At 37.2% G+C, this 22,792-nt stretch overlaps 1 protein-coding gene across 3 annotated transcripts; it reads right to left on the reverse strand.

Annotated features, from left to right (window-relative positions):
* Positions 1 to 7,533: 7,533 nt before the first annotated feature.
* LOC139980991 (uncharacterized) lies at positions 7,534 to 22,792 on the reverse strand. 3 transcript variants are annotated; one of them, XM_071993075.1, is made up of 9 exons: positions 22,555 to 22,792; positions 21,529 to 21,761; positions 19,955 to 20,121; positions 18,941 to 19,026; positions 17,582 to 17,727; positions 14,205 to 14,815; positions 12,752 to 12,853; positions 12,360 to 12,495; positions 7,534 to 12,142 (listed from the first exon to the last, which is right to left on the reverse strand). In XM_071993075.1, the coding sequence occupies exons 3-9, from the start codon at positions 20,034 to 20,036 to the stop codon at positions 11,992 to 11,994; spliced, it is 1,314 nt and encodes a 437-aa protein (XP_071849176.1). In that variant the 5' UTR covers positions 20,037 to 20,121; positions 21,529 to 21,761; positions 22,555 to 22,792; the 3' UTR covers positions 7,534 to 11,991. The 3 variants fall into 3 exon arrangements, with proteins under 3 accessions (XP_071849176.1, XP_071849175.1, XP_071849174.1); XM_071993074.1 differs by lacking the exon at positions 21,529 to 21,761 and having other exon boundaries at positions 22,579 to 22,791; XM_071993073.1 differs by lacking the exon at positions 21,529 to 21,761 and having other exon boundaries at positions 22,555 to 22,791.

Genomic DNA, 22,792 nt, shown 5'->3' on the forward strand with positions numbered 1-22,792 from the left:
GCTATGAATTGGAAAACTCAAATAAAAAATTTAAATGTCACTAAACTTTTATGAGGAATTATTTTCTTGGTAGTAGAGCCCCCGAAAATGATTTGATCTGTGGGTATATGTTTATCTAAACTTGTAAAAAACATTCAATTTAGACTGGAGGGCAAACATTTTATCAATTCCACAGTCGACTTTTACGAACACCAGAAAGATGTTTTTGAACGCTATAAAATATTACGCCGATTCACAGAAATGAAAAAAAAGAATGTTATGAACATGTCATACAGTAACTGACAATTTCAAACAGCTCAGAGAAATAGGAGATAGTAGCATTTTTCATTTGACTGCCACTTGTGCTGTGAAAACTACTTTTTTTCTTTTTCTTAACAACCATCATTCAGGAATAAATGTGAACAATTTCTTCTTTAGGTTGGAGGAAGTTTGCCTAGATCTCTTGTAAGAGTAGAGCCTTGGATAATAAAGTATAAAACCCTTCTAGTTTTAAAATGCCAAAAGTTTAGGATTTGGGGAGTGACATATTGGCAATTGCGTTTGACATCTGTAGACTGTTAGTTATATAGATCACTGAAAGTTGGTCGAAACGTTGACTGGACCAAACCTGAACGTAGAAAAATGAACTTACTTGGAATAAATATGAACTACTGAGACAGTAATGACCTGTAAAGAAAGCCATCTAGCTTGCATAATGTAAGTTTGGCAATTGCTTGGAATGTAACTTTTCTTCTGTGCAACTGACTCTGGTATAGAAAACTTTGCATACATCTCAAGTCAAAGAATTAACTTTAAGATTGAAGTATTTAGCTTCCGCTTGGAATACTTTCTTTTTGAGGTGGATAGAAGAGAGGAGGGGTGGGGATAGAGAGGAGGGGTGGGGATAGAGGGGTAGCTGGTATACAGAGAGGGGTGTGGTGGGTAGAAATGGACCTACCATTGTCAAGTTTCAGTCTCTTGAGAATATCAAGAGGGTGTCCAGTTGCATGTACTTCATGAAGATGGTGGTAAAGCAAAGTTGGTAGAGGTCTCTTTGGTGGACGCACGGGCCGGGAATTTTTTCCCCAAACAGGTGTGCAATTGTGTGAAAATAGTAGCTCATGATTGGTCGGAAAAGTTACGTCATCACCATAGAAACCTTCACTTCGAGGTTATCAAAATGTCTGCATCCATTCGTTGCAACGAAGATATACCAGTTCAAAATTACCCGCAGCTTCTCGTATCTTTGGAATTGACATATTTAGCACACTAGTTTGTTATGATTGTATGATCTACTATCGATGTTTGATCAAAGTTTTCCGTGAAGGCATTAATCGATAACATCGCACAGTGAAAGTTTCGTACAGGGTGCATCACATATGTGCTGTAGGCCTATATGTATGTATGTATGTGTGTATGCAGTGGCGGAGCTAGGGGTATTGGTCAGGGCGAGAATGGTCTGTAGGGTCGCTTTTGACACTATCTAAGCGGAGCGCCACCAGAGGTTGGCGCGGAGCAAACATACATTTTTTGAGTAAAGATACTCCCAAGTCCAACTTAGTACACGAACGTCTGATTTGGCAATTTAACAGGCTCGAAATATATAGCCATAATATGACGTCACGTTATTAACCAAAGAACATTATATTTATAGAAACATGTCGAATTTGGCAACATGTCTGGATGTGTATGTTGTAATGACGCCATACTGCAAGTCCATAACATTCTCTAAAAGGGGGGGGGGTGTACGAGTTATTATGGTACGGGATAAACAATAACAAGACACACATATGACTCACCATCTCTAAAGATTGAGGACACTATTGCTAGGAAAGTACTTTTCAAGTTTTCATCTTTAGAGTATACATCTAGCCAGTTTGTGTTTTATTCTTCTAGGTGTATCAAATCATTCGACCTACCAACACGTCCATGGAGTTTGAGGTAAATTTTTCCTCCCACCAATAAAGTCCAATGTCAACTTGTCTGATTATTTCGAACTATACATTTTCCGATCCTCGAGGGCAAATGTTACTTTTAGTTAAGGCATGCAGAAATCGACAGATTTGGCTTTGGTTGGGATTCCTTTTACCATGGGTGGCGATCTGTTTCAAATATTGGGGGGGACATTTGCTTGGATGCAGGCGAATTACTATCAAAGCGGAGCGCCACCATTGGTTGGAGCGCAGCGTACAAGAAAATTTCTGGTTTTGATAGCCCCCAGATCACCGGAAATGGCACTTCTCGGGCTTGAAACCAGATGTACACTTTTGCATGAGAACCAAGTTTTTCCTAATAGTTTTTTTTTTTCATTCATAACCTTTTTTCAAGATTGTCACCAGTCACACATCATGTTCGACCTCATTGCATGTCCTGTGGATCATTGCTTTTGTAGGTAATAACGCCCCACAATACCCGTAAGGCCACTTTTCAAGGTTTTAAGCCCATTATTTGTTCAGAATTTGAATAATAAATTCACTTCAAAACATACCCATAATGTTGCACAAAATTTCATCTATGGACAACCAATATAGAAAAAAAAACCTCAACCCCTAACAGACCGGTCAAAATTGCACGAGTATAGAGGGAAGTATGATGAAGAATGTTGGTCAAGGAATTTTCGAAAATTCAGACACAGTTAAATTATTGGTGTAAAAATATTAAAACCTCTTATAACGGCAACTATAAAACTTCGATATCATAGAAAATACCCCCCAAAAAATGCTCGAGGGGGAGGGCGGTCTCCACCCTTCACCCCCCCTCCCTTGGCTACGCACCTGCGGTTAGAAATCTTGTAGGAAACAGGCTAAATGGAAACCCAGTGAACCCATATGGATGTGGATCATACATATGATTGTACGTACTTACACGTACAAGAGGCAAACCAAATTTCATTACGGATGCGGTCCGTCTAGAGCTATTCATTTCGAAAAAAAAAGTAAAAGCTACTTTCGGTCATATATAGTAACAAATTGTGACACGGTTAGACAGGCTCCTTGCGAGGAATTTGCCAAGGGAGGGGCAAAGCTTGTACCCAGACTTTCTAAGCGTAGCGCCACCATAAGTTGGCGCGAAGCGCAAAAGAAAATTTTGGCCGAAAATGCCTCCCAGATCGCTGGAAATGGCACTTCCCAGGACTTGTAAGTTACATCTAAGCCTTTTCTATTGTGAAATGATTACTAGCGATATCATTAAAAATTACAAAACATATGCTAAAAAAATACTATGCCACCAAATATTGGGGGGGGGGGGGATATTTGATACTATATCCCCCCACCTAAAATATTGGGGGGGGACATGTCCCCCCCGTCCCCCCCCCCCCCCATGATCGCCGCCCATGCCTTTTACCATAAACAGGCTGATATTTACTGTAACAACCCGCTTCTGTACACGTACAGTAACATTCACAGCCAAATTACGTAACGATATAAGGCTATTAGCATGAAGCTGAACAGATTATCTTACTTTCGAAACGCGTCCGGTTACCATCGGTCCGTTTCTAATTTACCTACCATCACTGTTTCCTAAACTTTCGCTCCAGCTAACACACCATAAATGCGACCTTCGTGATTCTTGGTCAGAGCTAGCTACAATCTTGCATTGTTGTACCGTCACTCTTTCCAAAACTTCGCTCTAGTAAACAGTGCAGCGCAAATTCAATTTGCATTTAAACGCGTCCTTCGTGAATCCTGTAGTCCGAGACGACGGAAGGTCCTTTAGGTACCTTCACTCTTTCCAAACTTCCGGTGCATGACGTGCGTGAACAACGTAACAAACAGCAATAACAACAAACAAACACACAACCATGATGCTTTAAATATTCATCCCAGGATACTTGTATTATCACACTCTTATGTTATTTCAAATAGCGCTTAACGCTGTGGAAATTAGTAGCGCAAGTGCAGGAGTTGATTAAGCAGTCTAGTTTTAGAATCATCAAACAAGTCCGCCCCTTTTATTACTCATTCTTCGGATGAAAAACTTTTATTTTAAGTTTTGAGTATTTTGAGTATTTAGTATTTTTATCGTTTATATAACGATCTTTCCAAGGATCATTCTTATTGCATGCAGTCAATGGTTATTCAATGGACGCGTATATTATCAATTAGCCGTATTCGCAATTTCACACTGAACTTAGTAACGGTTGTCCAATCTCCGGTTAATTTGTTCGCCGAATATATGCTCAACTAATGTTTTCGGGTCAAATTGGTTAGTTACTTTTTTCTGAATCATGTTTTCCGACTACTGCACCATTGATTATTACACCTCCATGTGTCTCCGTCACTTCAGCAGTCAGTCTTTGATCAGAGAGTCTCAATATGGCTTTTGTCAAAAAAGGTCTTGTCTCACTAATATCCTTGAGTTTATGGAAGATGTAACAAGCTCACTAAATAGGCAGAGGTCTGTAGATGTTGTGTTCCTGGATTTCCAGAAGGCCTTTGATAAAGTTCCCCACCAGCGTCTTTTACTTAGGCTGAAGAGCATGGGTGTCATAGGGAATTTACTGTCTTGGATCGGGAATTGGCTTGGTAATAGGGAACAGAGGGTGGTAATTAATGGCTGTGCTTCTTCTTGGCAGAACGTTACTAGTGGGGTTCCACAAGGGTCTGTATTAGGTCCCCTGTTGTTTGTTGCCTATATAAATGACATCGACGGAGATATTTTGTGTACAGCTAAGAAGTTTGCTGATGACACCAAATTGTATTCTGAGGTCTCTTCCAAAAGCGATTCTGAGAAATTTCAAACGGATTTAGATATGATTTTTTCCTGGTCTCAGGGGTGGCAAATGCTTTTTAATATTGATAAATGTAAGGTAATGCACATTGGTAGTAGTAACCAAAAGTTTACATACAATCTAAATGGTGTGGAGTTACAGGAGGTCTCTGTTGAAAGAGACCTAGGTATCTACATTGACTCGTCTCTGCAACCTTCCAAACATTGTCTTGAAGCTGCTAAAAGAGGTAATAGGGTTTAGGTATGATCAAGAGGAACTTCAGTTTTCTGAAAGAGGACATCGTAGTTAGGCTTTATAAGCAGTTGGTTAGGCCTCATCTGGAGTATGCTGTGCAGGCTTGGAACCCTTATTTTGCTAAGGATAAGGAAGTACTTGAAAAGGTCCAGAGGAGGGCTACTAGGATGATTAGTTCCTTAAAGAGGGTTCCTTATTATAGGCGGTTACAACTGTTGAATCTCACCACACTGGAGCTTAGGAGGTTACGTGGGGACTTGATCCAGGTTTTCAAGATTGTGTATGGTTTCGACAATTTATCTTTTACCGACTTTTTCATGTTTGCAAACAGTAGTTGTACTAGAGGTCATTGTCTTACACTTCAAAAGTCGCATAGTAGGATTAATATTCGGCATAACTTTTTTTTCTAATAGGGTTGTGAATGAGTGGAATGGTTTGCCTGAGAAAGTTGTACTTGCAAGTAGTGTCAATGGGTTTAAGCATGCTTTGGACAAGCACTTTAAGCATTGTAATCGGGTCTGAGTGTTTGTGTCTTCAGTTTTTCCCTCTCTTTATAGGGTCCTTGTTGGGGACTTAAGTGTCCCTCCTGATCCTTTTTTCTACTAAACTAAACTAAACTATACCCCTCCCCAAGCTTCTAAAACGGTAAGACGTCTCTGTTGTTGTACGTACCATACTAAAAAAAAAAAAAAAATCTCTAACTGGTCCTCTGGGGGGGGGGGGGGGTCACTAGATCATCAAATCGAACGACGTGGTTGAGGTGTCATCCAGAAAATTATACCAGGGAGTTTTGATTCTCCAACACCTCTTCTACTCGATTGTATATGTGTTTTGTCGTATAATGTCCAGACGTGCCTCACAAAGTAAGTAGAAAACCTCGCAACATTCGTACGATCTAACCAATAATATACCTAGCCATTTATGTGTATCTTCGCTATATGTTACAGGTGTAAATCAAAACTACAGTATGGAATATTGCCTTGAAAGGTAATGAGGGCGGAATTGAAGAACTAAGCATGTATAGACTCCGGATGTGTGCCCTGATTAATTCACTTTGGCTTCGGCTTTGAGTACGTTTTCTGTATGCTTCCGTGTTGGACGAATCTAACCGTAATAGTAATTATAGACTTCGCGAACCGTGTTACGGTCATTTCCGACTTTGCAAGCCGCTGCAAACATGCTAACGGAATTATTGTTGCAGATTCGCATGTGTCAAGTCAGAACGATGTGACGATTAGTATAGACAAGCGACAAATGTTTTGAATGTTGAACCATAGTCATACGAAAGCATGTTGTGCATCTTTTGAACTGCAGGCTTACTACCAAATCAGCAGTTTCAATTACCACAACTAAGAAAAGGATATAGCTGTTTGAGGCTGTGACAGTACCTACGGAAAAAGTATCACAATTATATGTTACACATATAACAATGCGCAAGCGGCCTTGAAGCATGGGTTACGTAGTTGTTAAATGTATTTGAATTGAGATGAAAACAAAGTGACACTTTGTCGTTTAAATCCAGTGGACACTTGGCTTATGATTCCAAAATTGCAGCTGGCCTCCTTAAACAGTTAAAATGATACACACCGATTTACAAACCGAACAATTCCAAATAACTGCAGTTAGGGCTAAAAAACAACAACATATTTTCCACCACTAGTTTTCGATTTGCTGAAGTGGATGACTCAGTTTCCTATGTAATTAATTACGTGACGAAAGTTTATAGCTAATGAGTTTCTATGAATCTCATACAGAAACAAGAATGACATTGAAGAAATATAGCCCCAGTATAACAACTATCAGCAGTTTATCCCATTATACACCACCTACCAGTTCAGATAGGATTGTTATAACCTACTAGAACTAATGTAATAGTGCTTAAGTGACAAGAAACTGAAATTTGAGGTTCGGGGGGGGGGGTGGGGTTTCAACTCGTCAAAATGCCAAACACCTGAAAATTACCGACTTGTACTCTTCCAAATCTGGAAAAAAAACTATAGTCATCAAATCGTCAATATTTAGCCTAGATATTCTTCATTTTGGCGAATTCATGCATCTTGACAAATCGTCTATTTTCAGAGTTTTGTCACTTTGCCGCAGTTACAGTATTAACGATCTTAATTTAATAAGCCGATGCCTATTTCCTACATTCCATCGGCATTTCAAATCATATTTTTCATGATATATATGTTGGGTTTTGTCTTCATTCACACAAAATTGACCATATCTTAAAGATGACACGTATAGACAACAGCTTCAAACTTTGAATTGTAAAATATGATTTATTTTTTTCTCAATCGAGTACAAATGCAGATGAAATTATATTGCAAATATTATACAGCAGAGATATGCAGAACATGATTTAAGACTTTCAAAGAAAAACTTGATTAAGAGCTGCACGAAAACTACAGTGAGGTCACTCAAATTATTACACTTACAGAGGATTAATGCAAGGAGGATACCCTGTTACGATAATCAGAGTTGAGTGAAATTTAACAACTCTGCGAGATAGGCATGTTTGGACCCGCAAACCAAGTAAACTCATAAATAAATGTGGAACTAGGTCAAGTCCAACTGAAACCTTAATATCTCTTTAACTTATCTGTGCATAAAAATCACTGAGCTATTAAGCGACCCAAATAACTTATAGCCAGATGCGTGTCTAAGAAACTCAAGCTTAAAAGGTGTGAAGACTCGCACAAAAAGAAACATCTACTGCCGGTAATCTGACCTAGTTTCGAATGAGGTGTAACAGAAGTGTTGGACGTACACCACCATCGATCCCAGAAAAAACACACACAGCTTGCTGCCGTTGGTAATTAGACACTAGTGTACAGTCAGTACATACAGCTGCAGTCAATACCCAAAGCACAGTGTACAGACAATTACAGCGATGGACATCTCTGGTCCAGTTATCATTATCCCTTTTCATTACTGTCTGTATTTTGTAGCCACAAGAAAAAAACTTCACTTGCAAGCAACGGAAAGTTAACTTTTTAAAGATGGCGGCACGCTGTTTAGGGCGAGTCTTCAATGCATTTAATAAGCAATTTCCAAATTACTCCACCACAGATCCTAACAGCATCCTTGCTATATAGATTCAGGTTTCAAAGGCATCAATTTGGGCACCACAATGGCATCTTTCGAGCTAAACAAACCCTCACAATATCCCTTACATTCTTACACAACAAGGTGCGATGTTTAGTGATGGAAAAGTTAACTAAAGCCAGATGGACCTGAATGATCCACAATGATTAATACAGATTTGAAATATGATACATCAAGCTAATGCACACTCATTCAAGGTTTCCTTATGGCAAATGTATATAAATTTCTAAAACTCCAACATGAAAGACTCAATACATACTACTGTACGAAGTCACAAAGTAATTCTACTTCCAACAAGGCTGATTTTCTAACATTATAGTAGGTGTAGGAATGAAATTACTAATGGGTAGAGAACACTATTATTAAATTAATAATTATTTTAATAAGATGCTTTTCTGTGAGAATACATTGTATGTAAATCCACTGACCAGTTGTGGATAAAGACAATGTCAGATATTTGAATATATTTATATAAATGTAACAATTCTTTCTTAATTTAGAACACTTTAACTCTCATCTTACAAAAGTGCAGTAGAATAGGTAAAGGTTCAGAATTCTAAGATCTTAAATCACAATGCCTAAAACAATTTGAAATTTGAAATTATTCTAATATTACTGCTGTGTATTGAGTTTGTGTAGCTTACAACTATTATAAAATTAATGCTGTGTATGGTGTTAATTGTGTACAGAGCTTACAACTATACTAAAATTATCTTGGTCAGCTTAAGTACAAAAGGTTTCCCTTTGAGAGTTAAATTACTGTAAAAGACAAAAACACTTGCACTATCTAATCAGTCAGTTTATAGGCCAGGGTGAACATTTAAGGACAGATATTTAAATAACATTAAATGATTAACATAAAGTTGTCTCAATGCTGAGCAAAGCACATAGTTTCTAATTCACAACAAATATTCAAAATACACATCAAAATGTTAAAATTGAAAGGAATTATAAGAAAGATAACACAAAATTTACAATTCAGCTGTTTCTACCTATTCATGGGTTGGATTCACTGAAAGATTGAATGACACTAACTTAATGTTGGACTTCTTGATAACAAACCTAACATAAGAAAATATGTTTGACTTCTGTTGATCTGATATAACCTTAAAACTCCACTAAGAATAATGTGCTTGACCTCTGTTGATCTGATATAACCTTTGAACTCAACTAAGAATAATATGTTTGAACTCTGTTGATCTGATATAACCTTTGAACTCAACCAAGAATAATATGTTTGACCTCTGTTGATCTGATATAACCTTTGAACTCAACTAAGAATACTGTGCTTGACCTTTGTTGATCTGATATAACCTTTGACCTCAAGTAAGAATATTATGTTTGACCTTTGTTGATCTGATATAACCTTTGAACTCAACCAAGAATAATATGTTTGACCTCTGTTGATCTGATATAACCTTTGAACTCAACTAAGAATACTGTGCTTGACCTTTGTTGATCTGATATAACCTTTGACCTCAAGTAAGAATATTATGTTTGACCTTTGTTGATCTGATATAACCTTTGAACTCCACTAAGAGCAATGTTTGACCTCTTTGTACTCATGAAAGACATGCATATGATCTTTTCCCCTTTGGTCCACAATGCATATCACATAGATGAACAAAGGTCTACTAGCATACCTTGCATGTATAAAGAATAGGACGGTTTGTGATATTGCACTTCACATGTAGGATTACTAACTGTACCAGCTGCATTCAAATCAAAACATTGCACAAATGGGAAGTTAAATATAGCTATGAAATTACTCATATTTGTTTACATTAATGTGATTAGTACTGTTACTCACATCACCCTTAAAGCTACCTAACATGATAAATCCTAGTGGCTGCTGACAATTTAACATTATTTCAACCCTCATCAAAACAAATCTAGAAAAAAAATCTATACTGACACCAACCGTGCCAAACGATTGCTTTGAAAATATTTTGGGCAAATTTATTTAATACTCTGATATTTGATATTGAAAACTGTGGCATACTAACTATAACATATTATTTTGACACTAAATTAGCCAGTAATGACCACATGCTGTAATTAGTACTAGTTGTATCATCCAATCAGTGTCTCCTGATCATGCTACTCTTCAGTTTTTCTTCTTCCTTATCCAAGAGTTGAGTAACCCTGATGTTGAAAACTGTGGCATACTAACTATAACATATAAATTTGACACTTAATTAGCCAGTAATGATCACATCCACATGCTGTAATTAGTACTAGTTGTATCATCCAATCAGTGTCTCCTAATCATGCTACTCTTCAGTTTTTCTTCTTCCTTATCCAAGAGTTGAGTAACCCTGATGTTGAAAACTGTGGCATACTAACTATAACATATAAATTTGACACTTAATTAGCCAGTAATGACCACATCCACATGCTGTAATTAGTACTAGTTGTATCATCCAATCAGTGTCTCCTAATCATGCTACTCTTCAGTTTTTCTTCTTCCTTATCCAAGAGTTGAGTAACCCTGATGTTGAAAACTGTGACATACTAACTGTAACATATTGATTTGACACTAAATTAGCCAGTAATGACCACATGCTGTAATTAGTACTAGTTGTATCATCCAATCAGTGTCTCCTGATCATGCTACTCATCAGTTTTTCTTCTTCCTTATCCAAGAGTTGAGTAACCCTGATGTTGAAAACTGTGGCATACTAACTGTAACATATTGATTTGACACTAAATTAGCCAGTAATGACCACATACTGTAGTAAGTACTTGTTGTATCATGATCCAATCAGTGTCTCCTGATCATGCTACTCTTCAGTTTTTCTACCTCCTCATCCAAGAGTTGAGTAACCCTGATGTTGAAAACTGTGGCATACTAACTGTAACATATTGATTTGACACTAAATTAGCCAGTAATGACCACATACTGTAGTAAGTACTTGTTGTATCATGATCCAATCAGTGTCTCCTGATCATGCTACTCTTCAGTTTTTCTACTTCCTTATCCAAGAGTTGAGTAACCCTGATGTTGAAACTGTGGCATACTAACTGTAACATATTAATTTGACACTAAATTAGCCAGTAATGACCACATACTGTAGTAAGTACTTGTTGTATCATCCAATCAGTGTCTCCTAATCATGCTACTCTGCAGTTTTTCTTCTTCCTTATCCAAGAGTTGAGTAACCCTGATGTTGAAACTGTGGCATACTAACTGTAACATATTGATTTGACACTAAATTAGCCAGTAATGACCACATGCTGTAATTAGTACTAGTTGTATCATCCAATCAGTGTCTCCTGATCATGCTACTCATCAGTTTTTCTTCTGCCTTATCCAAGAGTTGAGTAACCCTGATGTTGAAAACTGTGGCATACTAACTGTAACATATTGATTTGACACTAAATTAGCCAGTAATGACCACATACTGTAGTAAGTACTTGTTGTATCATGATCCAATCAGTGTCTCCTGATCATGCTACTCTTCAGTTTTTCTTCTTCCTTATCCAAGAGTTGAGTAACCCTGATGTTGAAACTGTGGCATACTAACTGTAACATATTAATTTGACACTAAATTAGCCAGTAATGACCACATACTGTAGTAAGTACTTGTTGTATCATCCAATCAGTGTCTCCTAATCATGCTACTCTTCAGTTTTTCTACTTCCTTATCCAAGAGTTGAGTAACCCTGATGTTGAAACTGTGGCATACTAGCTATAACATATTAATTTGACACTAAATTAGCTAGTAATGACCACATACTGTAGTAAGTACTTGTTGTATCATGATCCAATCAGTGTCTCCTGATCATGCTACTCTTCAGTTTTTCTACCTCCTCATCCAAGAGTTGAGTAACCCTGATGTTGAAAACTGTGGCATACTAACTATAACATATTAATTTGACACTAAATTAGCTAGTAATGACCACATACTGTAGTAAGTACTTGTTGTATCATCCAATCAGTGTCTCCTGATCATGCTACTCTTCAGTTTTTCTACCTCCTCATCCAAGAGTTGAGTAACCCTGATGGATTCCTTGGCCAGTGGACTGTCCATTATCCTCAAGGCTGTCAGGGCCGCATTCCTCACGTTTGAGATGATATCATTTCTCCTGCAGGGAAACAAAACGTTTGTCATTCAGGGTAAAATAACTGATCCACCAACACAAACATAACCCTGTGCCCTCTTGGTAAGATAACTGTCTAGTCAATTGTTTAGGCTCGGTATACACATGATTTAGTGTTCATTACTTCCATCTTCTGCCTTTAAATTAAAAGCATTTTGCCACGATTATGGAGTATGACAAAGGAGTGCACCATCCTACCTACCAGATGTCCACCAGCAATGGGATTGCTTGAGAAGATTTCAGGTGACCCAAAGACAAACAGGATGCCTCTCTCACCATTCTGTCATCATCTTTTAATTTAGCCATTAGGGTTTTGATCACCCTCTGGTTTGTTGTACCTAAAAAAAAAAAAAAAAAAAAATATGGGAGAAAGAGCAGGAATTAGTTTTATGTGTTGGTTCTCCCTTTGTAGAAATGTCAAGAATGTTATATTGATTGACTATTTGGACTTCAGAACATTGTTAACAGCAATCTATGTTTCATTTCATGAGCACAATTTGCATATATGCATTATTACCTACAAGGATCCAGTACTGTATACAACTTGAGGATAGAATGATAACTACAGCCCATGAATCAAGTTTGATATTTTACCTGTTTTTCCAATCGCAATGGCTGCCACAGTCCTGATGTTGGCATCTTTATCTGTTAAGAGGCTTTTCAAAACACCAACTACAGATGCAGTCTGAAATTGACCTGAAGATAAGATAAGAGACAACATACCAATTTGAATTGTTATATTTGGAGAAAGGGTTAATCGGAGAGGTGGTTAGAGTTCTCTTAAGCTTACTGGGAAATGGAACAGAAACTGATATGTATGCAAGATGAATATTGAATGAACAAAACTAACAAATATGGTTATCATATTAGTGTCAATGTAGATGTATTTTATATTTAGTGTTCACCGTACTTGTTCTGCTACTTTTGTACACATTGTGCAAAATTTGGACATAGCAAGAGTGACCAAAGAATTATTGGCTAAATGAAACCTAATGCAACTGCTGGTATCATTCAAATTACACATTTTGTTTCTGTTTTGTATGGCAGGCATAAAACTTTGCTAATGGTTGATAAATTGATACTGGAATCTACTATACAATTATTTATCTTATTTGTAAATGCATGATTACTTGGTACGTGCTGTACATAATTGCTTCTTCTTCCACTTTCTTTGGAATGATGCATAGTACAACTGATACTCTGTGAAGTCACATTTTGGCTATCTTGTTTCGTAAGTCCCTAGTATATAAACATTTTTAGCAGAAATAAACGTTTGGAGCCTGAACCAGATTTGCAAGGCTTGATTGTGGGTGGTCATAGTTTCATTTAGTTTACTGTGGGTATTGCTCAATAAGTTGATGCTCCCATAAGGATAGGTTTGATCATGGCCTATTAATATTATTACAAATTTATTATAATATTAACAGGTGGAAGCCATACATTTGTGATAACTAACTAATTTTATATGATTAAGTAAGCCTGTAGGCTTTAACTATAGTTTGATTGGTGTGTTTGTTAAAGTTGAATTTGCTATCAATAATAACTCCAAGAACAGCAGCTTCAGGGATGGAAAAAGGTTCTCATAAAGTATAATTTGATAATTATCAGTATTCCTGACGCTGAAGACGAGTCGATAAAAATCATCAGTAATGTCAAGGCTTTACTAAAGAAGGTTTAGAACAGATCCTTACTGAGTTCCAGCACTGAATGTAAAAGGATCAGATGTCTGACATTGAAGCTTATCTTCAATTTGCAATCTTTCAGGTAAGAGGATAGCAGTAATATGTAATTGACTTCATGAGAGTTAAGTAGTGATGTTAAATGTGCCTGATGAATGACGACTGCACAAAGTCATTGCCAATAAAAAGAAACAAATTGTTAGGCACTTCATTTTTCAAACAATAGAATGAGTAATTCAAAGGAAATCTTGTCCCAGCAATGAATTCCATACTCTTAACATGAGTTATAGATTATTCATATATGCTGTTTTGAAACTTATATGACATATTTTTGAGAACCAGAGATTTCAGTCTTAAGAAAAGCTTACCTAGGTTGTTTATGGCAATAAGTCTAACTGTGCTGTCCATGTGGAATATTTCTTTCATAGCAATCTTTCCTCTGGCATAGTCCATGACTTGATGGTAGAACCTATCACAATCTCCTTCCAATTTGGCACCGCCGCCACAAAACGACACATACAAACGCTTGGGAAATGTCTTCTTCAGTGATAAGATTTCTCCATAGATCAAATTAATAATCCAGGATACTTTATCTTCTGGCATTTGCATCAAAATCCTCTCCTTGTAGCTACTCAAAAAGGCAGCTCGAAATTCAGTCCAGGGAATTTCAGTTTTGTCTTTGAAGTTCTTTTCCCAGAAATCTGGAATTCCTTTCTTCTTTTCTTTCATCATCGACAGCCTTACTCTCTCTCTCCATCTGTTGCAGGTCATAGGATCTGCAGCACCTGACGATTCCAGCTCTCGCATCATGCTGGAAGGTACTTCAACCATGGATGACCTTGGTGATCTGGAATCTGTTACATCGTGGGATAGCACCTTGAAAATGGATTTCACCAGCACAGGTAAGAACTCCTCACTGTAAGCACCATTTTGATCCACTTGAAAGAAACTCCAGTTGAGTTTTGCCACGATAAGTTTCCTACAATGAATCAGTGTGATAACAATGAAAATATGAAGTTTAGGTGGCCAAAAAAAAAAAATTAATGGGAACCTTATTTCCCATTCCCCCAAAATTTAGGTAATAGATCAAGCAGCCTTTACAACATGAATGATAAACTCTTTATAACTTAAGCACCTGCTTGTGCTACTAACACTGTCATACTATGCATCATTTGAGTTATCACACAGCTATGACATCATATTCACAAATTTCCTTGTAGATAATACTTACCATTAACTCTGTTAACAACAGTAAGTAGATGGTAGGATGATCAATAGAGGAATTACCCATAAGACATGACTTACATCAATAGCTATGGCCAGCAAAAGTCCTAAGGTCATTTGCTTCATTAAATACAAACTGAAATTTATCTGGACATCTAGTTGCCAACTCAATGAGATATATATAAATTAACATAGAAAGTGAAGGATGGGATAACTCATTCTATTGCAATCTTTTGGGCACATTCATGAACTTTCTGCACAACTGCTATATGATTGGAATCTGTACATGACGGGCTACCATTACACAGTTAAAGTAACATCAACAAGCAAGGATGGAACACTTAGCAAACAGACTTGTGTTCAGAGAGCACAGATGATCACAGAAGACACCTTCTGGTTTAAGAAATGCAGTGGATGGTTCCACTATTGTTGCCAACATGATCTCTACTTTCTGAAGTTGCTGAAGGTTAATATGGATTACCAGCATACATCTACTTCAGCCAGATGACTAGTGTCAGTGTTACACACCTTTAAAGTCTAATGAAGGCTAGCAGATATGTATTGTACAAGTAAGTGAACAATGGAAAACTTACTGGGAAATAATATACAATGGAAAAGAGCAAGGACATTTATGGTTAGAAATAGGAATCGAACCAGCGACCTCTAGATGACCTCTAGATGACAAGCCCAGGACTCTACCAACTGAGTTATCTAACCCTATAGTTGGTGGTGATCTCTACATATCCATTTATTTGCTGGAGGGGGGAGGGAGGGGGGCAACCATGTAACCAGGGATCCCACCCCAGGTTGACTCTAGACAACCCACAAGGCGGCACAGAAAGGATGTCAGGAGAAAAATCACCTTTTAATTAATTTAGTAAATCAATAACTAAGAACTGACAGGAAAATTATAAATGGAAACGAGCCAAGCAACTTATGGCTACAATGGGATTCGAATCAGTGACCCGAAGAAATATGATTGACTCTGCTGACCACCGGATGACCGTTACAAATTTGTCATGCATCAGCACATCTATTTAGGTCAGTGAAAATAAATCAACAGAGGTTTTTATACCCTTCAATTCTTCATAAAAAGTTATGGGTACTTTATACCAGGTTAATTGAAACTGGAATGTGGAGTCTGACAAGTTCCATTTACCCTTAATATATTTGTATCTACAGGTAGGCTAGTATCTTAGCTTTGAATAAACTTTCACAAACATAGCATATTTTCCTGCCCTAAGCTAATGGGACACACACCATACCTGACCATATATGCCTAAGGGTGCTTAAATTACACTAGATCCGGATCAGATACCCTGATGTTATCAGACAATCATCTCTCCATGGGGTAAACTTTGATCCGGACGCATGTACACTTGAGTTGAACTCTAATCCTCTCCTGCTATTCACCAGATGTTGGTAAAAAATTGGATTGTAAATGTGTCATGCGCAGCTGCGGATCGTGTAGTACGAATACTCTGAAAAATTTCGTTGCCATGGTGTACAGCCTTAGGGAGACACAACTACGCTATGCACGGCCCACATGCACCCAATCTACGTCAGAATTAGCACGTGCATGATACAGGACTGGAATTTCACACAAGAATACATGTGATGTAATGCGGTCACCGGATATCTCTTGTCACTGTTGATGCGGAAGTGTTTACATTGCAAAATTGATCTTGACGCCCGGATCAGATCCTGGTCTCTGCAAGCATCAAATAGGAGGATCAGATCCGGATCTGAACTGTTTTTACACTACGTGATCCCGAAATAAAACAGTTGAGTAAAACACATTAGATACACCATCTCAACAATTGTCCGCCCCGCCTGGACTAGCTAACTTGATCTGTCCTTTATCTTCACCATTTCACATTCATTGGCCTGTGTGTACATTCCAGTAGAAAGCATCAAGATACTTAGGAAGCTTTTACACTAGATACAGATCACGGCTGTAGTATGTATACCCAGTTCAGATCTGGATCTGATCCTCCTATTTTGATGCTGGCAGTGACCAGGATCTTATCCAGATGTCGGATCAAGTTTGCAATGTAAACACTCCCATACATAACTGAAAATATTAGCTTCCTAAATGGAAAAGGTAACGAATAATGTTCTTTGTGACAAACAAAAAATAGTCAACGATATCACTGTGTCAGAAATCAACTAGTGACAAACTATAAGTGAATTTAATATTAAAACTATCTGACCAAAGACCAAAAAGAAATTTGTTAAGTCCTTGCTTGGAGATTGAAGGCCATACATTTAAACAAGTTTGTAAAGGAGCAACATATTGCTAAAAGCATCATCATAGTGTTAGTTTATTCTTCAATCACAGACAGTTAAAGAGGTCACAGAAATAGGTGGCGCTACAAATGAATATAAAAATTTAAAATAACTATGTGCGATAGCAAAACTGAATTTTCCCTGCCCAAAAGCTTTTTCACATGGTCTATTTCACATCCGTTCCTTCAGGAAAAACTGTAGATTTTAAAGGGTAAAAAAGCAAAGTACATACAATGAAAAATCCAGAGCTGCCTCCATTAGCTTATAGTCATGCACAGTGACTGGAAAGATGGGCTTGTCTGAGATATAAGCCAGGGCAACTTCATCATTCAGAGACTTAGAGCCAATCGAATCCAAGCTCAGAACAACCAGAATTACCTGTAAATCATGAGAAGGGGTGACTTTACAGTACACTTACACTTTACAGTACACTTAACAGAGCACTTTAAAGGGCACTTTACAGTACACCTTCAATACAAAATAACTGCAATTTACCTAGTAAAAAACCTTATGCATACTGCATTACCAGCATCATGAACTTTGCTAAATATGCAATCATGAACAAATTAAAAACAGCCTTGGGTTTGTTCTTGTTTATACAGCTGTTGCAATTTGTTGGATATTTCTGGTACACGTTATCAGAAGGATTTGTAATTCAATGTACTAAGAATGTTAGCATGTACCACTGGGCATTGAAAGTAGTTTGTTGTGTCTGGGTCACAATTTAAAAAGAACATTATTTTGATATTACACCAAATTATATCGCAATGTAATTCATTAACACACCAACCTAGATATATATAAACCAATATTAAAAAAAAAAGAAGGAAATACAGAATCAATCAAGTCAATGACTATGACTTGAGTCAGACAAGCTATTGCCAAAGACTTGACTAGATCTTAAAATGACATTTTTTTTACCTAATGAAAGTAAAGAAGGAAATAACAAATGAGCCAATTTGGTTGTTGCCTAAACAGTTTTACATGTAGCACTGTATATGAATCACACGTAAAGATGCAAATTGGAAAATAATATATTTGTTATATTTGTTATTTCTTCTTTATTACTTGATTATGATTACCAGTCAAGTTGATGACATACATTGTTATGGAATTTTTATTCAGAATTATTAAATTGATCAAAATCACTCAGAGAAGCTGAATTCATGAATGTATTCAATTGCTCACTTGGTATAGTAATAAATTTACAGAAAAATTAATTCTGAATTTGTTAATATGATACAACATCGGTGAGTAGAAATTGTTTCTGTGGGAAGTGAATAATGCTATATTATGCAGTTTTGTCAGTAAACCTATGCAAAGTCATATATTATGTGTAATAATAAACTGAATGTCTCATGTTGCTGATGCTAAAACCACATGTGACAATCCATTATCCTAGCCAATAATGAATTGGCCAACACTGGTTTAGAAGTGTAAGTCTGTACTATTTATGGAAGCAATGTTTTTATTTTGACTATCGTAACAGCATAAGTAATGGACATATTTACCATGTTGTGTTAAGTTTGATAGTGGGTGTCATACTGCAAGCTAATCCACTAATCTATACCTCATGAGAAAGATGACTTACCTTAGCCTCTAGGAGAGCAATACCTTTCTCTTCACCCTTTGCTAGATCATTATGCCAGATGGAAAAGCCATGCTCTTGAAGCTTCCCTAGAAGATGAAAACTGATACAGTTAATTCATAAATCATGTGTACAATATGGTTACGTTGAAATTAATACACACTCTTTCTCTCTCCTTCTTATACATAGAGGAATACAATTCTTTTTGACTTTGATGTTAATTACTAAGGGGTTAATCAACGGTCTAGCGTGCGTTACTCACAGGATTAATGCACGATCGGGGGATAATGCAAGCGATGCACGAGGGCGGAGCCCGAGTGCATCCAGCGATAGCATTAACACCCGGAGTGCATTAATCATGTGAGTAACGCACGCTAGACCGTTGATTAACCCCATTCATTCATACACTACCATTTGTGTGGGGGAAAAATGATAAAACAAAACTTTTTTGGTTACATATAACCAAAGATTTATTAAAGTGATGCCCCGTAATTTTATCGTGCGTTACTCACAGGATTAACCACGGTCAGCTGACCTGAATGGACCAATAGGATTTAGGAATCTTTACTAAGTATGAATGAATATATACTTAATGCTAACTTGAAAACCAATCTTCCACAAATCCTCTGTTATGCACAGTACAAAGAAAGTAAAATATTATACCAAAGTAGGAATGTTGATGGTTTTCAATTTAATATGATCATGCTAAATTGCTAATGATGAAGTGAAAACTGATGGCTTACTACCACAGAGAGCTTCAACATATCTCTCACATCATGTGACAGAATGAAAAGATGTGATCAGCAGAAAGTTCATAACGACATCAGAGTGACATTATCATGCTACAACATGCCTGCCTATTCCTTAACAACATTTTCATTGTTGGTTGAGTTTTGTTCCAATTTCATGGGACATTCAACATTAAGGACTGAAAAGTTTTACACTGGTTTGAACACACTATGTCTTGATTTTAATGTGCAATACAGTAGTCTTTCCCATTGTTGACTTTAATCTTACCAGATATGAAATTAACAAATGATTCATCCTTCTTGATGTGGCAGAGAAAGACATCTGCCCCAGTGTTAGCAACTTGTGCCATGTTCTCAAGGTGTTTTCAAGGTATACACTAGTTCGCTGCATCAAAGCTGACAGCACATTCCACTGTATACACGAAGAAAAGTCATCTGTAAAAATAAGACAAATCGGTAAATTAGTTACATACATCCATTCTGTACTCAAAGCCATACCATTCTGAGATGAAGAAAGGTGGAACTTCAAAGCAACTGTAAGTTAGTTATGTACATTCTGTACTCAAAGCCATACCATTCTAAGATGAAGAAAGATGGAACTTCAAAGCTTCTGTAAGTTAGTTTTGTAGATTCTGTACTCAAAGCCATACCATTCTAAGATGAAGAAAGGTGGAACTTCAAAGCTTATGTTAGTTAGTTATGTACATTCTGTACTCAAAGCCATACCATTCTAAGATGAAGAAAGGTGGAACTTCAAAGCTTCTGTAAGTTAGTTATGTAGATTCTGTACTCAAAGCCATAGTATGCCATACCATTATGAGATGAAGAAAGGTGGAACTTCAAAGCTTCTGTAAGTTAGTTATGTACATTCTAAACTCAAGCCATACCATTCTGAGATGAAGAAAGGCGGAACTTCAAAGCTTCTGTAAGTTAGTTAAGTACATTCATACTGCCATACCATTCTGAGATGAAGAAAGATGGAACTTCAAAGCTTCTGTAAGTTAGTTAAGTACATTCTAAACTCAAGCCATACCATTCTGAGATGAAGAAAGATGGAACTTCAAAGATTCCATAAGTTAGTTATGTACATACTGTACTCAAAGCCATACCATTCTGAGATGAAGAAAGGTGGAACTTCAAAGCTTCTGTAAGTTAGTTAAGTACATTCTGTACTCAAGCCATACCATTCTGAGATGAAGACAGATGGAACTTCAAAGCTTCTGTAATTTAGTTATGTACATTCTGTACTCAAAGCCATACCATACTGAGATGAATAAAGGTGGAACTTCAAAGCTTCTGTAATTTAGTTATGTACATTCTGTACTCAAAGCCATACCATTCTGAGATGAAGAAAGGTGGAACTTCAAAGCTTCTGTAACTTAGTTATGTACATTCTGTACTCAAGCCATACCATTCTGAGATGAAGACAGGTGGAACTTCAAAGCTTCTGTAATTTAGTTATGTACATTCTGTACTCAAAGCCATACCATTCTGAGATAAGAAAGGCTAGAACTAGTAATAGCATGAAAAGAAGAAGGCAGACTTCAGTTGAGGTATATTGGCAAATGAGAATTCTAAAAGTGAGTCGAACAATGCACAAGTTTGTCATTGTTATGACTCACTCATACTGCATCAGGTATTGTCAGTCAAATGTGGGCAATTTTCTTAATTGGTTAAGTTACTTGTCTGTTACTCAGGGCTGCATCTTTATGAGTCAATAACACTAAAATGGTGTGGTATGCAGGACTTCCTGCTAGGAACCTGAATTCTCTTGCAACCTGAATTCTCTTGCATCAGGTTGTTGACTGTTGAACATTCAAATTAAACATTCACCTTTCTTACCTTGTTGTGATACCTTGTTATCTTTAGCTGGACCTGAGATGTCCATCGCTGTATTGTTTGTACACTGTGCTGTGGGTATTGACCGCAGCTGTATGTACTGACTAATTACCGATAATAGCAAGCTGTGCGTGTGTATTTTCTGTGATCGATGGTAGTGTCTTCTGTTACACCTCATTTGGAACTAGGTCAGATTACCGGCTTTGGACGTTTCTTTTTGCGCGAGTCTTCACACCCTTTAATTTTAGAACGGACAGGTTAGCCTAGTTTTCAATAGAGACAGTCCTTCAGGATCAACCATTTGATGTTACAGCCTAGCTAGCTATATATCTTTGTTAGTCACTGACATCACATTTCAAACGTACAGTAGTATTAGTAGCACTAAAGAAGTCAGATAAAGCCGTCTGTGTTACCTCAGGCACAATGCACTTGAATGCTGCAGTTGCAAACTAGAGCACCCCCTATTTTCTTGAATCTCCATATTTTTTGCATAAAAAATGTAAAATCTCCCTAGTTTCGTGACAACCATGTTGGCAGATCTGAAGAGCCGATAACCTCTGATCTTCTGGTTCTCACTGAATTCTTGGACAAAGTTTACTCACTTGCATTAGCCTACATTTATTTAGTCATAATTAAGCAAATTATGTGGAACCTATGGAATCACAAAGTCAAGTTAAGGCTTTCTGTTTATGTTTGCAATGTCAAACTTGTGTTAGATGAACAATGTAATGAGAGAGCAGTCAATCCAGCTAGGCTTATTGTGACTCAGCAAAACTGGTATAGTCAAGTTTACACCGTTGCTACAAGTTACAAGTACGAAGAGCACAGAACTAAATAAGCGCTAGCCTAGGTGCACTGACGCTAGTATTACTACGTTTGGCGTAACGTTAGGCCTGGTTTGAACCTACAGTAGGCCTAGTTCAACTCGGTTAATCTCGCGGCCGAGTTAGATCTGTTCATTTTCAATACAATGATTCCATAATAATAGGGTTCGAGTAACTGAAATCTAATTAACCCCTTGAAACGAACCGTAGTGTGTTGTCTAACCGTTACCTATGCAGAGCCTTGGTCACTCATGCCTTCATTGGTAGTACAGCGTTGCAGACGACCTATTCGGAATCTATCATTTTCAGACTACTCGGTTTTAGCGTACATAATAATGAGCCACACTATTCACTTCTCTATACCGAAACGAATAACTACTTAGACTCAAGATAACTCGGCCCAGTACCGTGCAGAACTTGTTATAGATTTCTGTTTTAATATT

The sequence above is a fragment of the Apostichopus japonicus genome, chromosome 15, assembly GCF_037975245.1.
Source record: "Apostichopus japonicus isolate 1M-3 chromosome 15, ASM3797524v1, whole genome shotgun sequence".
NCBI classification, from domain to species: domain Eukaryota; kingdom Metazoa; phylum Echinodermata; class Holothuroidea; order Aspidochirotida; family Stichopodidae; genus Apostichopus; species Apostichopus japonicus.

Bases quoted from the DNA above. Each gene is read 5' to 3' on its own strand.
- LOC139980991 (XM_071993075.1), bottom strand. From the start codon at position 20,036: ATGGCACAAGTTGCTAACACTGGGGCAGATGTCTTTCTCTGCCACATC. The intron at 14,816-17,581 runs GTATGTACTTTG...GATTCATTGTAG, and splicing joins GCAGCTCTGGATTTTTCATT to GAAACTTATCGTGGCAAAAC. The intron at 12,143-12,359 runs GTAGGTAGGATG...GTTTCCCTGCAG, and splicing joins CCATTGCTGGTGGACATCTG to GAGAAATGATATCATCTCAA.